Raw genomic sequence first — 15984 nt, forward strand, 5'->3', positions numbered from 1 at the left:
TGGACAGGTTAGGACTTTAGACTTTGCAAACGTCGGACTGATAGCAATTTGTTTTATATCAGATCTATGCAATAAGGGAAATAATATTTGATTATTACTGAGTTACAATCCTGAGATTGATTCATGAGTGCGAACAAAAACATTTCAAAGCCTACTTAAAGAAGGAATGCATGACTGAGTGATAGACTGCTAGTGTCATTACAGTCAGAGGGGTTATTATGAGGAATAGAGGTCTATAGTACTTATACTGGATATCAGAATTTAATATAGACCCTTATATCAGTACAGTAGAAACTGGGGGCAGATCTCTTACTGATTGATTTATTGATTGATTTATGCTACTTATATAGATCTGTGTTATATAGATCAGTGTAAAATAAATGTCAGTCTTTTAGATATAAATTTTGAATTAATCATTTTCATCAATTAAAGCTTAAGAAGGTTGTGAAATGAATGACATTTTGCTCTCAAGCTTTAGCTCTTCCAGTTGAACCTGTACTTGGCTTTTTAGATTCAGCCCAGCACACAATCGTGTGTGATGTCATTGAGCTTTTAGCTTTTTCTGTAAGGATCATCTGGATTCAATGCCAAACATACATATTATGTTCCTCACATGTCAAAACTAAAACGTTGGGTCAGCACTTGAGGGGTTCCTGCTTGTTTTTCTATTTCTTTTAGTCTTTACGTCATTTTCTGAGAAGAAAAAACAGAAACCTGTTTCACCTGTTTCTCTGTCTCTGTCTCTCTCCCTCTCTCTGTCTCTCTCTCTCTGTCCACATCCACCTCAGAAAGGTGTGTAGCTTGTCCTGACTAGCTGGGAAGCTTCTCAGTGTTAATATTTGAAGGAGGAAGCCTTTTCTCTTTCTGCGTCTTGTGCAACTGCATTTACTCCAGCTGTTTTAGACCGCTGGGCTGAGAAGGACTTCTGCCTGTGAACAGAGAGAAGGACTGAGCACAACTTTCACAAGAAATGGGTGAGCCTATGTCACTTTTACCTACTCATAGTGACTGACATGCTTCAAACCGAAAAAATTAGTTTCTCTTTGAAATATAAAATCAGATTGTATTATGCCAGGGTTATACATTAGCTATGTTGTAGATGGACTGAGTGAGTGTGTGTTCATTACTGATGGTTCATTGGTTTGAGATTTCTTTAAGAACATATTTTATGTAAGTGAACTACTTTCAATTCCAAATTTTGTAGTCAGAATGCTGAAAATGCTGTTAGTTGGAGTGAATTGTTGACTTTCTGCCTTCCCTTTTTCTGAGCTACTCTGGCTCGAGTTTCCCTCAGTATTATGACTTGAGCAATATGTGATTTAACAACAGATAAGAAACGTGTAAGGCTAGTTTACTCATTTGTAAGCAGACTACCGAAGGCTGAATTGAGGCATTTACTATAAGGGCTACTGTTTAGTAACTACAGCTAGTTCAGTCTACCACAAACTCCACCTGCAGTCATATCTTGCATACCACATACCTTCTGGCCTGTTGAAACACATTATGTTGTGGATATCTGCTGAATGCACAGGGTAAATCACCCCACTTGTCTGTGATCTAGCATTTTGAAAAATTAAATGGCACAACGTGTAACAGCACGTCACACACTGCTATGTTTGGCAGATTAACAAACAACATACATCATGGTGTATTTAAAAAGCGTGTGTTGTGTGAGTAACATCAGCAGTGGCTGTAAATAGTTCTGTAGTGAACATGTCACTAACAGGCATGTGACACTCAGCACCAAGGATTGATGGAGTATGTGTACCTGCGCTCTCGTCCGTGGGGGCCTGTGTGTCTCCTCAGAGGTGCTGGTGCTCATCGACTTTGAGGGAACGATGGGAGATGAGCTGACGGTGCACGCCGGTGACGTGGTGACCAACGTGGCGTCGTCCGGCGAAGAGGGCTGGCTCCTGGGAGAGCTCCGTGGGAAGAAAGGAATCTTCCCCTCCAACTTTGTCAAGGTCTGATCCTCTTCACGTGCAGTCGGGTCTGGGTTGGGCCGGAGGCTGGCCTTCTCACAGTGTGGTCAGCCTCTCAGTAAGCTGTTTCTTCATCACTTCTGTTTTTTTTTGTTTGCTCAGGAGGTGCCCAATTACTTGACTGGAGACAGCCAGAGGGAGCCGCGGAGCATGAGAAAACGTATGTGTCTCTCATGTAGAGACCTACATGTTCTAAACATATGTGTCTCTCATGTAGAGATCTACATGTTCCAAACGTATGTGTCTCTCATGTAGAGACCTACATGTTCTAAACATATGTGTCTCTCATGTAGAGACCTACATGTTCCAAACGTATGTGTATCTCATGTAGAGATCTACATGTTCCAAAGATATGTGTCTCTCACGTAGAGACCTACATGTTCCAAACATCCGTATCTCTAATGTAGAGACCTACATATATCAAAACAAAAGACAATAGAATCAAAACAGACGTAGGTTGCAGGCTTCAGAGCCCGTAGCTGCTCATGAATTGTGTGTCGGCAGCAACGATAAACAGAACCAAGTAATGAAAGACTTCTTCCTCCACTGGGACCACATCCTATCTTGAAGGCCAAGTGCTAATTATATGTGCAGAAATGGTCTTGTAAATAGTGTTAAACAGGCATGTGACACTGAAGCGGAATCCATTCGACTTGTCTTTTTTCTTAGCTGTTTGTTTAAACTCAGACTTCCTTCCTCCGATGTTTATTTTTGCTTGTCAGCCACTCCAGTGAAGATGTCGAAGGAGCAGTGTAAGAAATGCGAAGTGACATTTGCTTACTCACCAACACATGAAGATGAGCTCGAGTTGGTTGTTGGAGAGACCATAGAGATCCTCAAAGAGGTAGTTAGCAACATGTTTCTCAAAAGGTCATTCTTTGTAATGTTCAGTTGTCATAATTTAGGCAATTACTGTAACTTGTTTTTCTCATTTTGTCACGGTTTTTTTGGCTGTTTGAAATGACACATTGTCAAATCTTTTATTTTGTTTTGGTCCACAGATTGAAGATGGCTGGTGGATGGGAAAGAAAAATGGCAAAATAGGAGCGTTTCCATGCAATTTTGTAAAAGAAATTGTCTCTCCAAAAGGTTCATTTACAGTTTGACATTCTTGGAGTTGGACATTCTTGAATATTTTAATTTGTTGGTCACATAACTCGGGGCAGCCTCACAGCAAGGTGGTCTCAGTTCGATTCCCGGTCTGGTCCACTCTGTGTGGAGTTTGCATGTTCTCATAGTGCCTGCGTGGATTTTCTCCGGATACTCCGGTTTCCTCCTGCAGTCCAAAGACGTGTGTGTTGATTGGTCACTCTAAATTGCCCGTAGGCGTGAGTGTGTACATGTATGTTGTTTGGCCTTGTGGTGGACTGGTGACCTGCCCATGGTGTTCCTCGCCCATGCCCGATGATGCCGGGATTGGTCACGTAATCCCTTCGCCTGATGACGGATGGATTGTCACATAACTCAAATGTTGCCAGTAATAATGAACGGTTTCCTCATAGGACGTTTCCGTAGTGTCTCTACCTGAGCCCTGTCAATGTTCTGCAGATGCCAAGCTGACAGAAGGCAAATCCAGACCCAAGCTCTCTGAGGCCGTGTTCATTAAACAGGTACCAGACTGGATCACAGGCTAGAAGAAAACGTGATGCATGATTGAGATCTAATGAGTCTGTTTCTGCCTAGGGAATACAAACACAGAGAGTCAGCACACGCAAAAAAACAAATGGTGAGTTCATATCTTATCATATATCAAATTGTTTGACATTTGGACAACAGAACAGACCTATAATTACCTTCCGGCACTTTAAATGCTACTTGTCCTGTTCTAAGGACTTTACATGCATGGATGGTGAGACTTTGTTGTGAAGTTGAAGACAATCAGTAAAGTGAAGACTGATCAGCATGTATGAGTCAGCAGCTCATATAGTCACATTATGAGCTGGCAGCTTGAGTAGTCGCATTTAAAAAATATTTCATCTTAAAATGATTGATCAGTGATTTACAATGACTGATCTCCACTTGTCATAATGGCACTTGTTAAGATACAGGACATACAAGATAAATCTCTGAAGATGTTTCACGCTAATGGTCTTAGTGGTTGTGTGTGAGATTGTAGTTTTTGCCTCCCGTTCTGCTGGTAATGATTAACATTCCCCAAGTTTCCAGTTAGACATTCCTTTAGCACCCTGTCACAGTGTTCGTCAACCCAACACACTGAACATTCCTGTTCTTCTTGTGTACCAGTGAAAGAATGCTGTCAGGTCATGTTTGACTACACAGCCATTACTGAAGATGAGCTGAATCTAAAGAAAGGAGACACCGTCACCATCATCAACAAGGTTTCCCACTGACAGACCATAAACTGATATGCCCTAAATAACTCTGTCCCGTATGCTGTATTACATATGCATGTCAGATACCTGCTGCATGCTCTCTTCTGTCTGTGAAGCCAATAGACATACCGGTAGTCTTTCAGCTTGATATGCATGCAAGAAAATACAATAGCTGTATTGCTCAAAATCCTTTTTTAAATACCTAACTTCAACATATATTACATCATATGAATTTAAACCCTGTATAATACAGTTTATTTGTAATGCATTGGGGTAGTACAAGAGTCTTCCTATCATTTTAGCATTCTTGTTATTAGAGTAAGTGTGTGTGTGTGTGTGTGTGTGTGTGTGTGTGTGTGTGTGTGTGTGTGTGTGTGTGTGTGTGTGTGTGTGTGTGTGTGTGTGTAAGAGGACACCAGGGCTTTGCTTAATGTTCTGTTCTTCCGGGCTCCAGGTCACTGATGATGAGGGATGGTGGGAGGGAGAGCTGAACGGTCAGAGAGGCTTCTTCCCTGACAACTTTGTCATGGTGATCCCGACGGACACTCTCCAAGTGAGTGGGATGGAGAAAAGTTCTCACACTAGCTCTGTATGAAAATGGGAGGGTCTTCTCTCTCAACATGTCTTTAGGATTTTCCCAAAACGTTTTTTGACTAAACACATGCAATTATTTCACATAAACGGTGCAAGCTGGTTTCTCACTTTTCTTTGGTGAAAAGAACTTTCTTGTAATCTTTCTGGGGCTGTAATTTTTTTGCTGTTATTTTAAGCATGTTTTGAGTGGATAGAATCAGTGATTTTCATTAGTCTGTGAGTAAAGGAGGGGCGTGATGTCGCTACTATGGAAAGAGGTTTAATCTGGCACTGCTTCTAACCAATGCTATTTTTATTTTTTCCTGTCACTTTAAGGACAAAAGCCAGCCACCGCTGAGACGTGGCTCACAGAAGCAAACAGGTAAGGCAGTCATTCTATTTATAAACAGTAGGTCTAGTAGAACTGGTAATCGGGGATCATATATTCACTGGATTTAAACACAAGTCTTCACATATAAGTTTTTGCTGTCAATATACTGAGTTTTTCATATGGGAGATTTATTTTGTGAGATGTGTCAGGAAGCCACTGTATTTTTGCAACCCCAATGTGGGGTGTAAGTTCATAGAGTCAGAGCATGTCTTCAGTTGTGAAAACACTTCACATGGGGGCAGTTCAAATGACTCTCAGCAGTAGGCTTACAAAAAAAAAAATTCAGCAAATCCGGGCAAACCAGGGCTTCATGAAAAGGCATGCTTTCAAGTGTGGCATGGGAAATCTAAAAGACATTAAAAAAAAAAAAAAAGACATCTCTGCAATACTCTTAGAAGATGCTCTCATTGCCACTGTGGTTTTCTGTGCAAAACAAACCCAGAAATTAGAACCCAGTGCCATGAGATATAATTCAGTCACGTGATATGTGTCAAATGATCATATACATGCAACATACAAAAAGATAAATGTCAAAAATGGCAGATGAGTTTGTTTAAAGTCTTTATTCTCATTTAACTTTCAACAATAAAAAGCAAATAGCTAACGATGCAGTCAAACAAACACAAGTCAGGATTTGCAGCAAGGAAGTGTCATGTAGGTCACACAGCCGCTGCCACCGCGTAGGGACTTGTGTTGTGACTTCTAGTCTCAGGACTCAATGCTACAATGTCAGAAGCCTGTGGGTTTAAATAGTGACTTAAGGTGGTTTAACTGAAATAAAGTACAGGTGACCGGAATGAACTAATACTGTGGCAATGGTACATGAGAGTGAGAGGAGGAAGGTGTGTATGTGGGAGTGGGAGTGTCCCTAGTAGTGTTAGGGTTGTATAGTGTTGGGGTTATGGTTGTATAGTGTTGGGCTTAGAGTTGCCCCTCCTGGGACAGGTGCACTATGACACCTTTTCTGCTACTGCTTCTGTTTAATATTAGAAGCTGAAGTTATAAATGTCTTGACAGTATTGTTCTGCCACCCTCCCCCCGTAAAAAAAACCCCTCAAATTGTGGTTTCATTTATCCTTTGCAATTACAAGGTTGGGTTTTGGTCTGTGTCTTGCGAAAACTGATATTCATGCTCTGTAATCAGAGATGCACAACACGCTTTGACTCATGCAGCACTTACTGTGTCAGCTTGTGAAAAAGGATGTGAAATGCTTATTGACAGCTGTCACAACAGGAGCAGGAAGTGGCTTTTTGACAGAGATAAGCTTAAAAAAACAAGAACACCTGTCTCTGGCTGTTTCCCCCCCTTCAGAAACTGTTTTACATTAAAAGGAATTTCAGTATAAAAGTAAAGACTTCTTCGATTTATTTCTGTTGGATGGTTTAAAAGCACTGATTTCCTGATTTCTCCAAGATAACCTTCATGTTCTTATTAGATCTGCACGTTCGCCGTGATATAGTTCACAGAACCTGCCACACACATTAAGCCAGCACTTCTAGGTGTGCGATACACAGGAAGTTCTAGGCCTTGCTGACATTGTGTGAGCTGAGCACTTGGAGTGCACGTTCACTTGAGCGTGTTTTTGTGACATGTGCAGGAGCTAGAAGCAAGACTTGCCCTTCTCTGACAGGGTATGTAGACTCACTTAACATACAGTAGCTGTTGTCACTTAAATAGGTTTTCTTTGATAAATGAATTCTCTAATAAATCTATGTCACTCTAGGTAAAATGTAAATATTCTTTGTAGAGATTAATATTGTGCTAAATGAGAGTATTAATATCTACAAAGTAGTAGCATTTAGAAATCCTTTAAGGATTCATTAGTTTTTTATGTTTAATTGTTTAATGTATTCACAACTTGGATAACTTTGGACATTAGCAAAGCAACAGTATAAAATGTAGCTTCTCTGGGTGTATTTAAGACCCAACCACCCACACTGTTCTGGTCACAAACCGTTTCTGCAGATGTCTAACTAGAAAGGATGAGCATTTGTTTGTAAGATGGTCACATTATGAACTACTCTATCAGGCAAACCTAAACAGATGCAAGTGCTCTATTATTAATTAATTCCATGACTTTAAGACTTTAATCCAATTCAGTTGTTTGTGAGACACTAGGGAACTAGAGGCAGTACACAGTGGAAATTCTGACATAACAGTGATTTTCCAAACTGTTGAATGCAGTTTAATGGATCGTTAAACAAAATACATTAGCAGTGAGTTCTAGACCATGTGACTTCGCGATATCCCATCAGGAAGTTTCACAGAGTGAAGAATTTCCCAAGGTTTTTTTTTTTTTCTCGTGAAAAGTTTGAGTAGCCCCAGGAAACAGCATGTCACTTCCTCCATCAGGAAACCTCTGACATTCTCATGCTGGTTCCAGAGCTCCTGAGCTCACACCATGTCATTAGAACTATGCCGTAAAACGTTCTTTATTTAGTTAACTCAGCTGCAACAGTATGTGCATTAATGTTGTTTAACATTTTCCCTGGAGTCAACAATGAAATGAAAATCTTTATATGACAGTAAAACAAGTGTCTGGGATGGAGAAGAGCAAAGCTGAGGCTGCTGTGAAGACTGACACCACAGGTAAGAGTGTCGTCAGTGTGAAGAGCACATTTATGCCAAAGATGACTATAAATGCCAAACCTGCCATGTCAAATAATTGTGCTTTTGAAACCATTATATCATAGCCATGACTTTGCCTTTGTCTCCATCAATGGCTGTGAAATGAAGGCTTCACATAATACGAAAAACAACAGTAATAAAATACATGTACTCTGAACTACTTATTTTAATTCTTATTAGAAGAATCCCTAATTCTTTGTGCAGTATGGACTGACAATGCACTGTGATTATGAGCGCTTTGTTCTTATGTGCAGATGGAAAGCCACAAGTCAAAGACATGCCTGGTAAAATCAAACTGCCTGGCATGACGAAACTCCCACCTCCTCCAGTGAAGGACAAACCCCACAAATCTGGCCCCAGGTGAGCATCAGACCCTCTGTAGCTGACACACGAGACATCTTCTCCAGGTGAGCATCAGACCCTCTGTAGCTGACACACGAGACATCTTCTGCAAATGGACCCTGTACATCTTTCATTGTGCTACTGAGAATAATCTGAAGGTGAGATTATTAAAACATCGTACCTCTAAACATCGTATTTTTCAACATCAAAACCATGTTCACTTCATAGTGTACTTATATTTAGAAACTATACAGTGAATATAGTAAATACAGTTAGTAAACACACTTACAGTGAATATTATCTATTAAATAGTCATGTGTAATGAAATACAGAGAAAGCATGGTCCCTATGTAAGCATCGAAAGCATGGTTGCTATTTTTTGGTTAAAATGTTTTTGTGTTAATATTTAAATGTAACACCTATTAAATACAGACTAACAGAGGTGGGGACTCGAGTCACATGACTTGGACTCGAGTCAGACTCGAGTCATTAATATTAAGACTTTTGACTTGACTTGAAAAAATATTCAGAGACTTAGACTTGACTTGGACTTTTACACCAATAACTTGGGACTTGAATTGGACTTGAACCTGTTTACTTGCAAAGACTTGATTTTTTTTTACCCCAAATTTAAATTTTAAAACGCATATTAATATTTATAAAGTGCGCCCCATTAATTTCATTTCCGTCCTTCTGACGCAGACCAGTCCTCTGCTTTTCCACACTCTGTACGTGTGTGTGCGTGAGCTGCAGCACAACCAATCAAATGGGGGGTTGGCGAACGTAAATTTTTACCGGGCGGGGTGTAAAATGGACACAAATTAAGTATTATATCGCGGTCGATCGATCGCCAGTGGTTGGTGCCAGAGCGAACTAGTAACTCATTGAATCATAGATGTGGATCAGAGGTAAATAAACTAGATTTTTTTCCGGCGTGAGAAATCGGATGTGTGGCGTGAGAGCGTGTGAAGACGGTCAAATGCGTGTGTCTCACGCTTAATGCGTGAGAGTTGGCAACCCTGGGTTCTGTATCTGAACTCGGGGAAGAGAGCCTCTCTCTGTCACCATCATAATATCCAGTTCTATCTCAGCATGGATTGTGTATTTGAAGACATCTACCGAGAAAAAAATATATTGACAAAAGTGGGGACATCATTCATCATGCACAAATGACATACAGACTTTTGGCCAGCAAATGCAATGCAGAATAGTTTACTGAAATGTCTAAAGTTGCAGATTCCTGTTAATTGTTCAGTTCTTATATTTGTTTGTCTTGTGTCACTCACACATGTTCTCCAAGAAACCAGATAAGAGAAGAGAGGGAAAATGCTGGTTCTTTGTATTGTACTGTGAAAATATCAGCACTTTTTATTTGAACATGGAGTTCTACTTATGACTTTTTCACAGAATATTTATTTCTGGTAAATTGTAGTTTAAAGTATGAATATTTTTGCAGCTAAGTTTAACAAATTGAACTGTGCAATAAAGAGGTGTAATTTTAATTTTTTTTTATACTTCGTGTTTTCAGTTGCACATGTTTTATCAAGATTTGAGGAGAATACAGATTTAAAAAAGAATGCATATTTACATTTAAAATATACCTACAACATTGGTAAAAAAAAAAAAAAAAGACTCGAAAGGACTTGAAATTCCAAGTTTCAGACTTGGGACTTGACTTGACTGTTGCCTGTCTTGACTCGAGACTTGACTTGACTTGAGTGTCTTTGCTTGAGACTTGACTCGGGACTTGAGGTATAAAGACTTGGACTTACTTGAGACTTGCAAAACACTGACTTGGTCCCACCTCTGCAGACTAATAAGAGACTCGTCCTTGACATATATGTTTTCTCTTGTGTTAAAAAAGCCAGACTAGAGGTGTCTGAAAGTAGGTTTTAGAAAATCTGAAAGGAAAGAAATGAAAAAACTAGATGAGTCACTTTGCAACTAAAATGAGTGTTTCCTGTTCTTCAAGCATGCATACTGTGTAGACTATATACCACTTATCAGGAGAAACATCACCCGGTGCTCATGTAACACTGACACATTGTGGAAACTATTGATCCAGGAATTCCTCACAGACCATTAGAGCAACTTGTTTATTGTATCAAAAATTTACTGTTATGTCATGACACATTTTAAATAAATAACATTCATATTAACCTTATATTATAATAACTTTTTAGTAATACTTCTTAAAGATGAATGCTCAGATTTCATGGTAAATTTAGAACAAGTTCTCATGTGTCTGGGTGACCTGTTTGTCTACACCTGCAATGTTATCAGCAAATGAAGACTTGTTATAGCCATGCATGTATGACGCCATGCAGGTTTCTCACAATCTTACAGACAGGGCTGTATTTTCATATTTTAGGACCGGTGATGAACAACCTCCTCCCTCACCAAAGCTTCCAGAGAATAAAGCCAAAGACTCAGGACAGTTTGAAGGAGTAGACGTGTCTTCAGCCAAACTTAGCCATCCCACAGCCTACAGGGCCAAGCCACCTCAGAGGAGACCACCAACAAATGTCGGCACAAGCGGTCAAGTAAAAACATCCTGTTATTTAATTACTAAAGTTCAATCTTATGAATTCTGGTCCTGTAGAGAAATGTTTGCTCCCTGTCCACAACACCCACCACCCCGCAGTGTTTTCTTAGGACCTAATCATCAAGCAATTATTCAATTGGATCAGATGCGTTAGTACCAGTAAAACAAATTAATGTCCTAGTTTGTCCTCAGAACAGGAAATTGAAAACCATAAACAGGTGCTTATGTGCAGTGATGACAGTAACGCGTTACTCTAATCTTACCACTTTTTCCAGTAACCAGTAATATAATGAGTTACAATTTCCAGTCCAGTAATCAGATGAAAGTTACTTATCCAAGTAACTGTGCGTTACTATTTTTATTTTCCTTAGTAAAAACATATAGGCTATTTTTGCTTTCTTCTTGGCTCAGTTATACTTTTGCATCTGGCTGTAGCGCTCGACTCCGTACGCTGCGCGCGAACCTGTGAGAGCGTGAGTGTGTTCACGTCATTCTATGCCATGTTCTCCGTAACAATATGTGGTAGTGTAAAGAAATACCCCTCAAAAACAGGGGAAGGAACATTTACCTGACCAATTTTAATGTTGCTTTGTGTTCCAGGTTTGAAAAGTGCTGGAATTTTGGCTAAAGTACTTTTAAATGCTTAAACTTGTAATTGTATTTAGTTTAACAACAAATAGCTACTTGACTGAATAGTTCGCTTGTATTACGTTTACAAATACATTTACAAATAATACAGCGCAGCGACACAAACATAATGTCAGGAGATACATTGTTACTGTTAAAAATGATAAAGTAACTTGTAATCTAACGTAGTTACTTTTAAAATCAAGAAGGCCTAACCAGTAATGTAACTAAGTTACTTTTTAAAGGAGTAATCAGTAATCAAATTACTTTTTCAAGGTAACTAAGCCATCACTGCTTATGTGTAAGGTTGCTCAAGATTGGGAATTTGCTTCATGTGACATTCTGAAAAACATTGAAAATGTCACACAATGCAGGGAAATGAGTACTGACTAATGTGATTATGCTTTTAAAGCCAGCGCTCATAGACGTCTTTGTTACAGGCATTATGTGTGCGAAAAAAAACAGCCAAGCACGCCTGAAAATGTTATCTGATTATATTACAACAAGCAGCTCCAAAGTACTGGCCCCTGGCCTTGGACAGTGGTGGACAATTATTGAAAATGATGATTTTATTGTTATTAAACTGTTTAGGTGAAAGGTACTTCGATTTGATTAGAATTTTCAAAGATTATGTCATTATAATTGCTGAGTCCTAGTACTGTAGGCTTCAGAATGGAGATGTGGTTCAGTAACACGGGTGTGGACATGTGGTTAATGGCCTGTGTTTCTCTGAAGGTTTCCACTGATGGGCATCAGAGTGAAGCAGCAGCAGAAACAGATGCAGGCTCTCACAAGGTTCCCGCTCCTGCCAAGGTTTGAAATCAAGAAGATTAGCCAGAAAATGCTTCCTGCTTCCAATAGACATTATGAAAATGACTATGTGTAAATGTTCAGACAATATTCTGGTATGACAATAAAGGCTATGTACAGTAGTTTTTATGTACTGATACATAATGAATACGTATACATTATGTATACATGAATACATAATTCACATTAACAAATATTACATTTAATAATATGTTCAAGGTTCATAAATTTTAAAGTAATTTGTGTCTAATTCAAATTCTAGGTTTTCAACATGTAAGAAATATTCAATACGTAAAATAAAATGATCTTTTTACAGGACACTGAAAACCATTTACCATCAGCTACAAAGGAAGAGCACCCTGTCATCGCCTCAGCACCCCCACATCCCACTCCAGCCACAGCTGAGAATGAAGCCACGTCCCCGGAGGAGAAACCTTCCCTGGACCAGGTGCTGGCTGAGGTTAAGGAACTGCGCATGGCACTGGAACTGTTCAAAACCCGCCACACGTGAGTAGCACTTCCATGCTTGCGCCGTCAGAGGCCAGAGGCTATGAGTCTAATACCACACCACAGCACGTAGCTCACATTTCATCATCATAATACACTTAATACGCTTCATGGTTTTATTCCCAACAGTATAGACATACAAGATCTTAAGAATGAGCTCAGTGAGGAGAGGAACAAACGAATGAAATTGCAGGTAAGTCGGCTACTGAAAGTTTTTTTTTTCCAGGTCATAGTTACATTATTCAGTCAGTATTCATGGCTTGTTCATCATGGATCTGGATCCATACATGACAAAATGTGTGTAAAAAGCACTTTATGAATAAGTTTGCCTTGACCTGATCACAGTACGAATTACAAAATTACAAAGTACCCATATGATTCATAAGGACATATTCATGAGGATGTTCCTGCAGTTCATGGCTGTACCCAGCCAGCTTCTAGAGGGCAGAAGTGTATTAAACTTTACACGTAGAATAATGGATGGCATGTATTATGCGAATGAGTGGATTTACAAATGCTATAATGAAAATATTCAGTTTTTACTATATTAAACACTTTTGTAGTCACTACTGAAAGTTATTATGAGAATCTGACAGCTTTTGTGGAGCATTTGTAAGTAATTATTAAAGCAGATATTAAAATGATCCATGTTTGCAGGATGAGGTACAGCTACTGAAAAAACAAAAGTAACCCCAGAAGACCCAGCAGTCGTTTGGACTCTGACTCGTTAAGAATGTTGTTTTTATATTGCTGCCCCCACTGGGATACTGAAACAGCATGACAGTGTGTGGCAACAGCATAGATGACATGGGATCCTTCAGACACACAGCATCTGTGACCCTCTAATTCCACTCTCATCAGCTCAGAGGCAACCGAGTCCTTTATGTCTCTGTGGAGAAGGATCCAGAATCATGGCTGTACATATAAGGATCTGTGATACTGATGGGTGAAATTAACACACTGTATATATAGAACTCACTGATTAAAGGCTAATATATGGGGAATGAACCAGTGTTACTTTTTTGTTCTTTTCTCCCTGAGTTTGAGCCATGTTATTTATGAGTCATACACATCTCTTTACATCTAGCATCTGTGCATGTAGATCTTCTTGGTCAAACGTCTGCTTTATGCCTTCACAGACATGTGGTGCTTCCTGGGGATTTGTTCTGTGACACCAAGTGGGATTTTCTTGTTCACAGGCCTTATATTTACATGATGTGTTATTTAATGTGTATAAATCTAAGCTGGTTGTGATGAGACTATCTGTGTTATGAACAGTTATTGACCTGGAAGCAACAGTGTGGTGCATTTTATTTTTTATAAATAAACAGTTTGTGTAGTCTGAGTTTGCAGATGTTTGTTCCCAGACTGGACTCTCAATAATAAATGTGTGGACATTATACTTATAGAAGCTCCTAGTTACATCACCCATATCCATGACTGCAAAACTTTCTTGAATAGCAACGTAAAAACCCTTTTATCAGTAGTTATTGGTCTGAGTTTTAATTTTGACAGCTCTCTCAACTTAAAAAAAAATTACACATGTGCACACACACACACACACACACACACACACACACATGCACAATAACACAACATGAGATTAGAAATCTGTAAAAGACTCAACTGAACAAACATTTCTAAGGTCTAAGGCCTTCCATTATTAAAGCTATTCACACAAATATAGAGGAGAGAGATGTGACCTCCTCCACTGAAATGTTCTGATGTCATTGCTGGCTTTTAATAAAGCAGAGTGTAAACGTTTATGAAGGTAACTGACAAACACAATGTATATTTTGATCTGATTCAGTTAAATATTCTGAATTATTTGGAGTGTTCTTTCAGATTTGCTGATGTGATCCCATGTTTCTAGAATCATAATGTTTCTGCTGTGCAAGTTACCTATTTACTTTTTTACAGAATATTTCACCCACTTTAGATAAATAATATCCATGATTAAGGTGCCTGTTATTATTTATGAATTAATGACTTTTTATAGATAGAATTCACCTACTTTAGATACAAGACAATTTTTAAGGTGCGAGTTACTATATATGAATAAATGAATAAAACATTGCATATTTCCTCTTGCCCTGTGTGTGTGGTTACCAGATCTTGTTTCTTATTCGCATAACATATTGGTTAATATTGGTTAAAATATTGGTTAAAATACTGCACCCATGTAAATTAAGCTTTAGAAATTGATGCAACCAATTCCTACAGGTGAACCAACTTACAAACCTCTTCTGTAATGGTGTTGGGAAGAACAATATTGATGTCCATGGTAGTAAGAACAGTTATATGTGTTTATATACATGTATAAAGGACTCTAAAGAAAGAAAGAAAAAAACCTTTACAAGCTAAATGGGCTTTAATGGTGAGTCTATGTTAAAAGTGAGTATATCTGTTTCTAGCTGTGTAAAATACCCTTTATCAGTATTGGTCTTAATTTGAACTTTGACAGTTCTCTCAACTTTTAAAAAATTACACATGTGCACACACACATGCACAACAACACAACATGAGATTAGAAATCTGTGAAATACTCTCATCTGGAAAAAAATTTTTCTAAGGTCTTCCTTTAGGTTCTGAGATGTATAGTTATCTACGCATTATCTATCTAATAAGGTGAATTCATAGTTTAACACTACACAGGAATTCAGCTTGTAAGGTGACAAGTCTCCTGTAACAGAAATGTTTTTTTTCTCAGTGGTGTTCTTTCCTAAAAGGTATTTGAATAACTTACTACACTTTACCTTGCTATAATGTTTCCTCCTCTCTTCAGGGCAAAATTAAGTTGATAAGCAACATTCATTTTTTCAAAGCATTTTGTAGCTTACTTTCTCCCTAATCTTTACCATGTTCCATTCATTCTGGATTTACCTGGCTGCAATACTCTGTTATCATAAAGAGGGTGACAGTTATCAGCTCTTCAAGAATTAAGATTGCAGGAATATTTATGGTGGTTTTTATGCAAGTGCAACAAGAAATATCACAATAGAAATCAGCCAAACCTCTGCATCTCACTTCATCTTACTCATAATTGACACTTTGGCTGTAGTGGTTCTGACTTTTAAGAAATCATTGTAACAGTTAGAACAAAGCAATAGGCCTACCTGCAAATAATTGTCAGTGCCCTGGAATAATTCACAGTTACAGCCCAGTTCATAAACAACATTTATTCTGCTCTAATATTGTTTCCCAGATGTCACTTATGACAATTTGGTTGGCTTTAGGTTATGAAA

The 15984-nt window shown here is 38.7% G+C and overlaps 1 protein-coding gene across 1 annotated transcript; it reads left to right on the top strand.

Moving 5' to 3' along the window:
* The first annotated feature begins 759 nt into the window (after nt 1-759).
* sh3d21 (SH3 domain containing 21) lies at nt 760-14084 on the top strand. Its single transcript, XM_076971777.1, has 17 exons — nt 760-974; nt 1807-1964; nt 2085-2142; nt 2705-2826; nt 2984-3071; nt 3531-3592; nt 3666-3708; nt 4227-4321; nt 4770-4868; nt 5225-5270; nt 7807-7869; nt 8163-8268; nt 10622-10793; nt 12158-12235; nt 12549-12739; nt 12869-12932; nt 13397-14084. The coding sequence occupies exons 1-17, from the start codon at nt 971-973 to the stop codon at nt 13427-13429; spliced, it is 1482 nt and encodes a 493-aa protein (XP_076827892.1). The 5' UTR covers nt 760-970; the 3' UTR covers nt 13430-14084.
* Nucleotides 14085-15984: the final 1900 nt, after the last annotated feature.

The sequence above is a fragment of the Brachyhypopomus gauderio genome, chromosome 13 (genome assembly GCF_052324685.1).
Source record: "Brachyhypopomus gauderio isolate BG-103 chromosome 13, BGAUD_0.2, whole genome shotgun sequence".
Taxonomy (NCBI): Eukaryota; Metazoa; Chordata; class Actinopteri; order Gymnotiformes; family Hypopomidae; genus Brachyhypopomus; species Brachyhypopomus gauderio.

Coding starts and splice junctions, on each gene's coding strand:
- sh3d21 (XM_076971777.1), top strand. Junction 3,072..3,530: donor AGAAATTGTCTCTCCAAAAG/GTTCATTTACAG, acceptor AATGTTCTGCAG/ATGCCAAGCTGACAGAAGGC. Junction 7,870..8,162: donor TGTGAAGACTGACACCACAG/GTAAGAGTGTCG, acceptor TCTTATGTGCAG/ATGGAAAGCCACAAGTCAAA.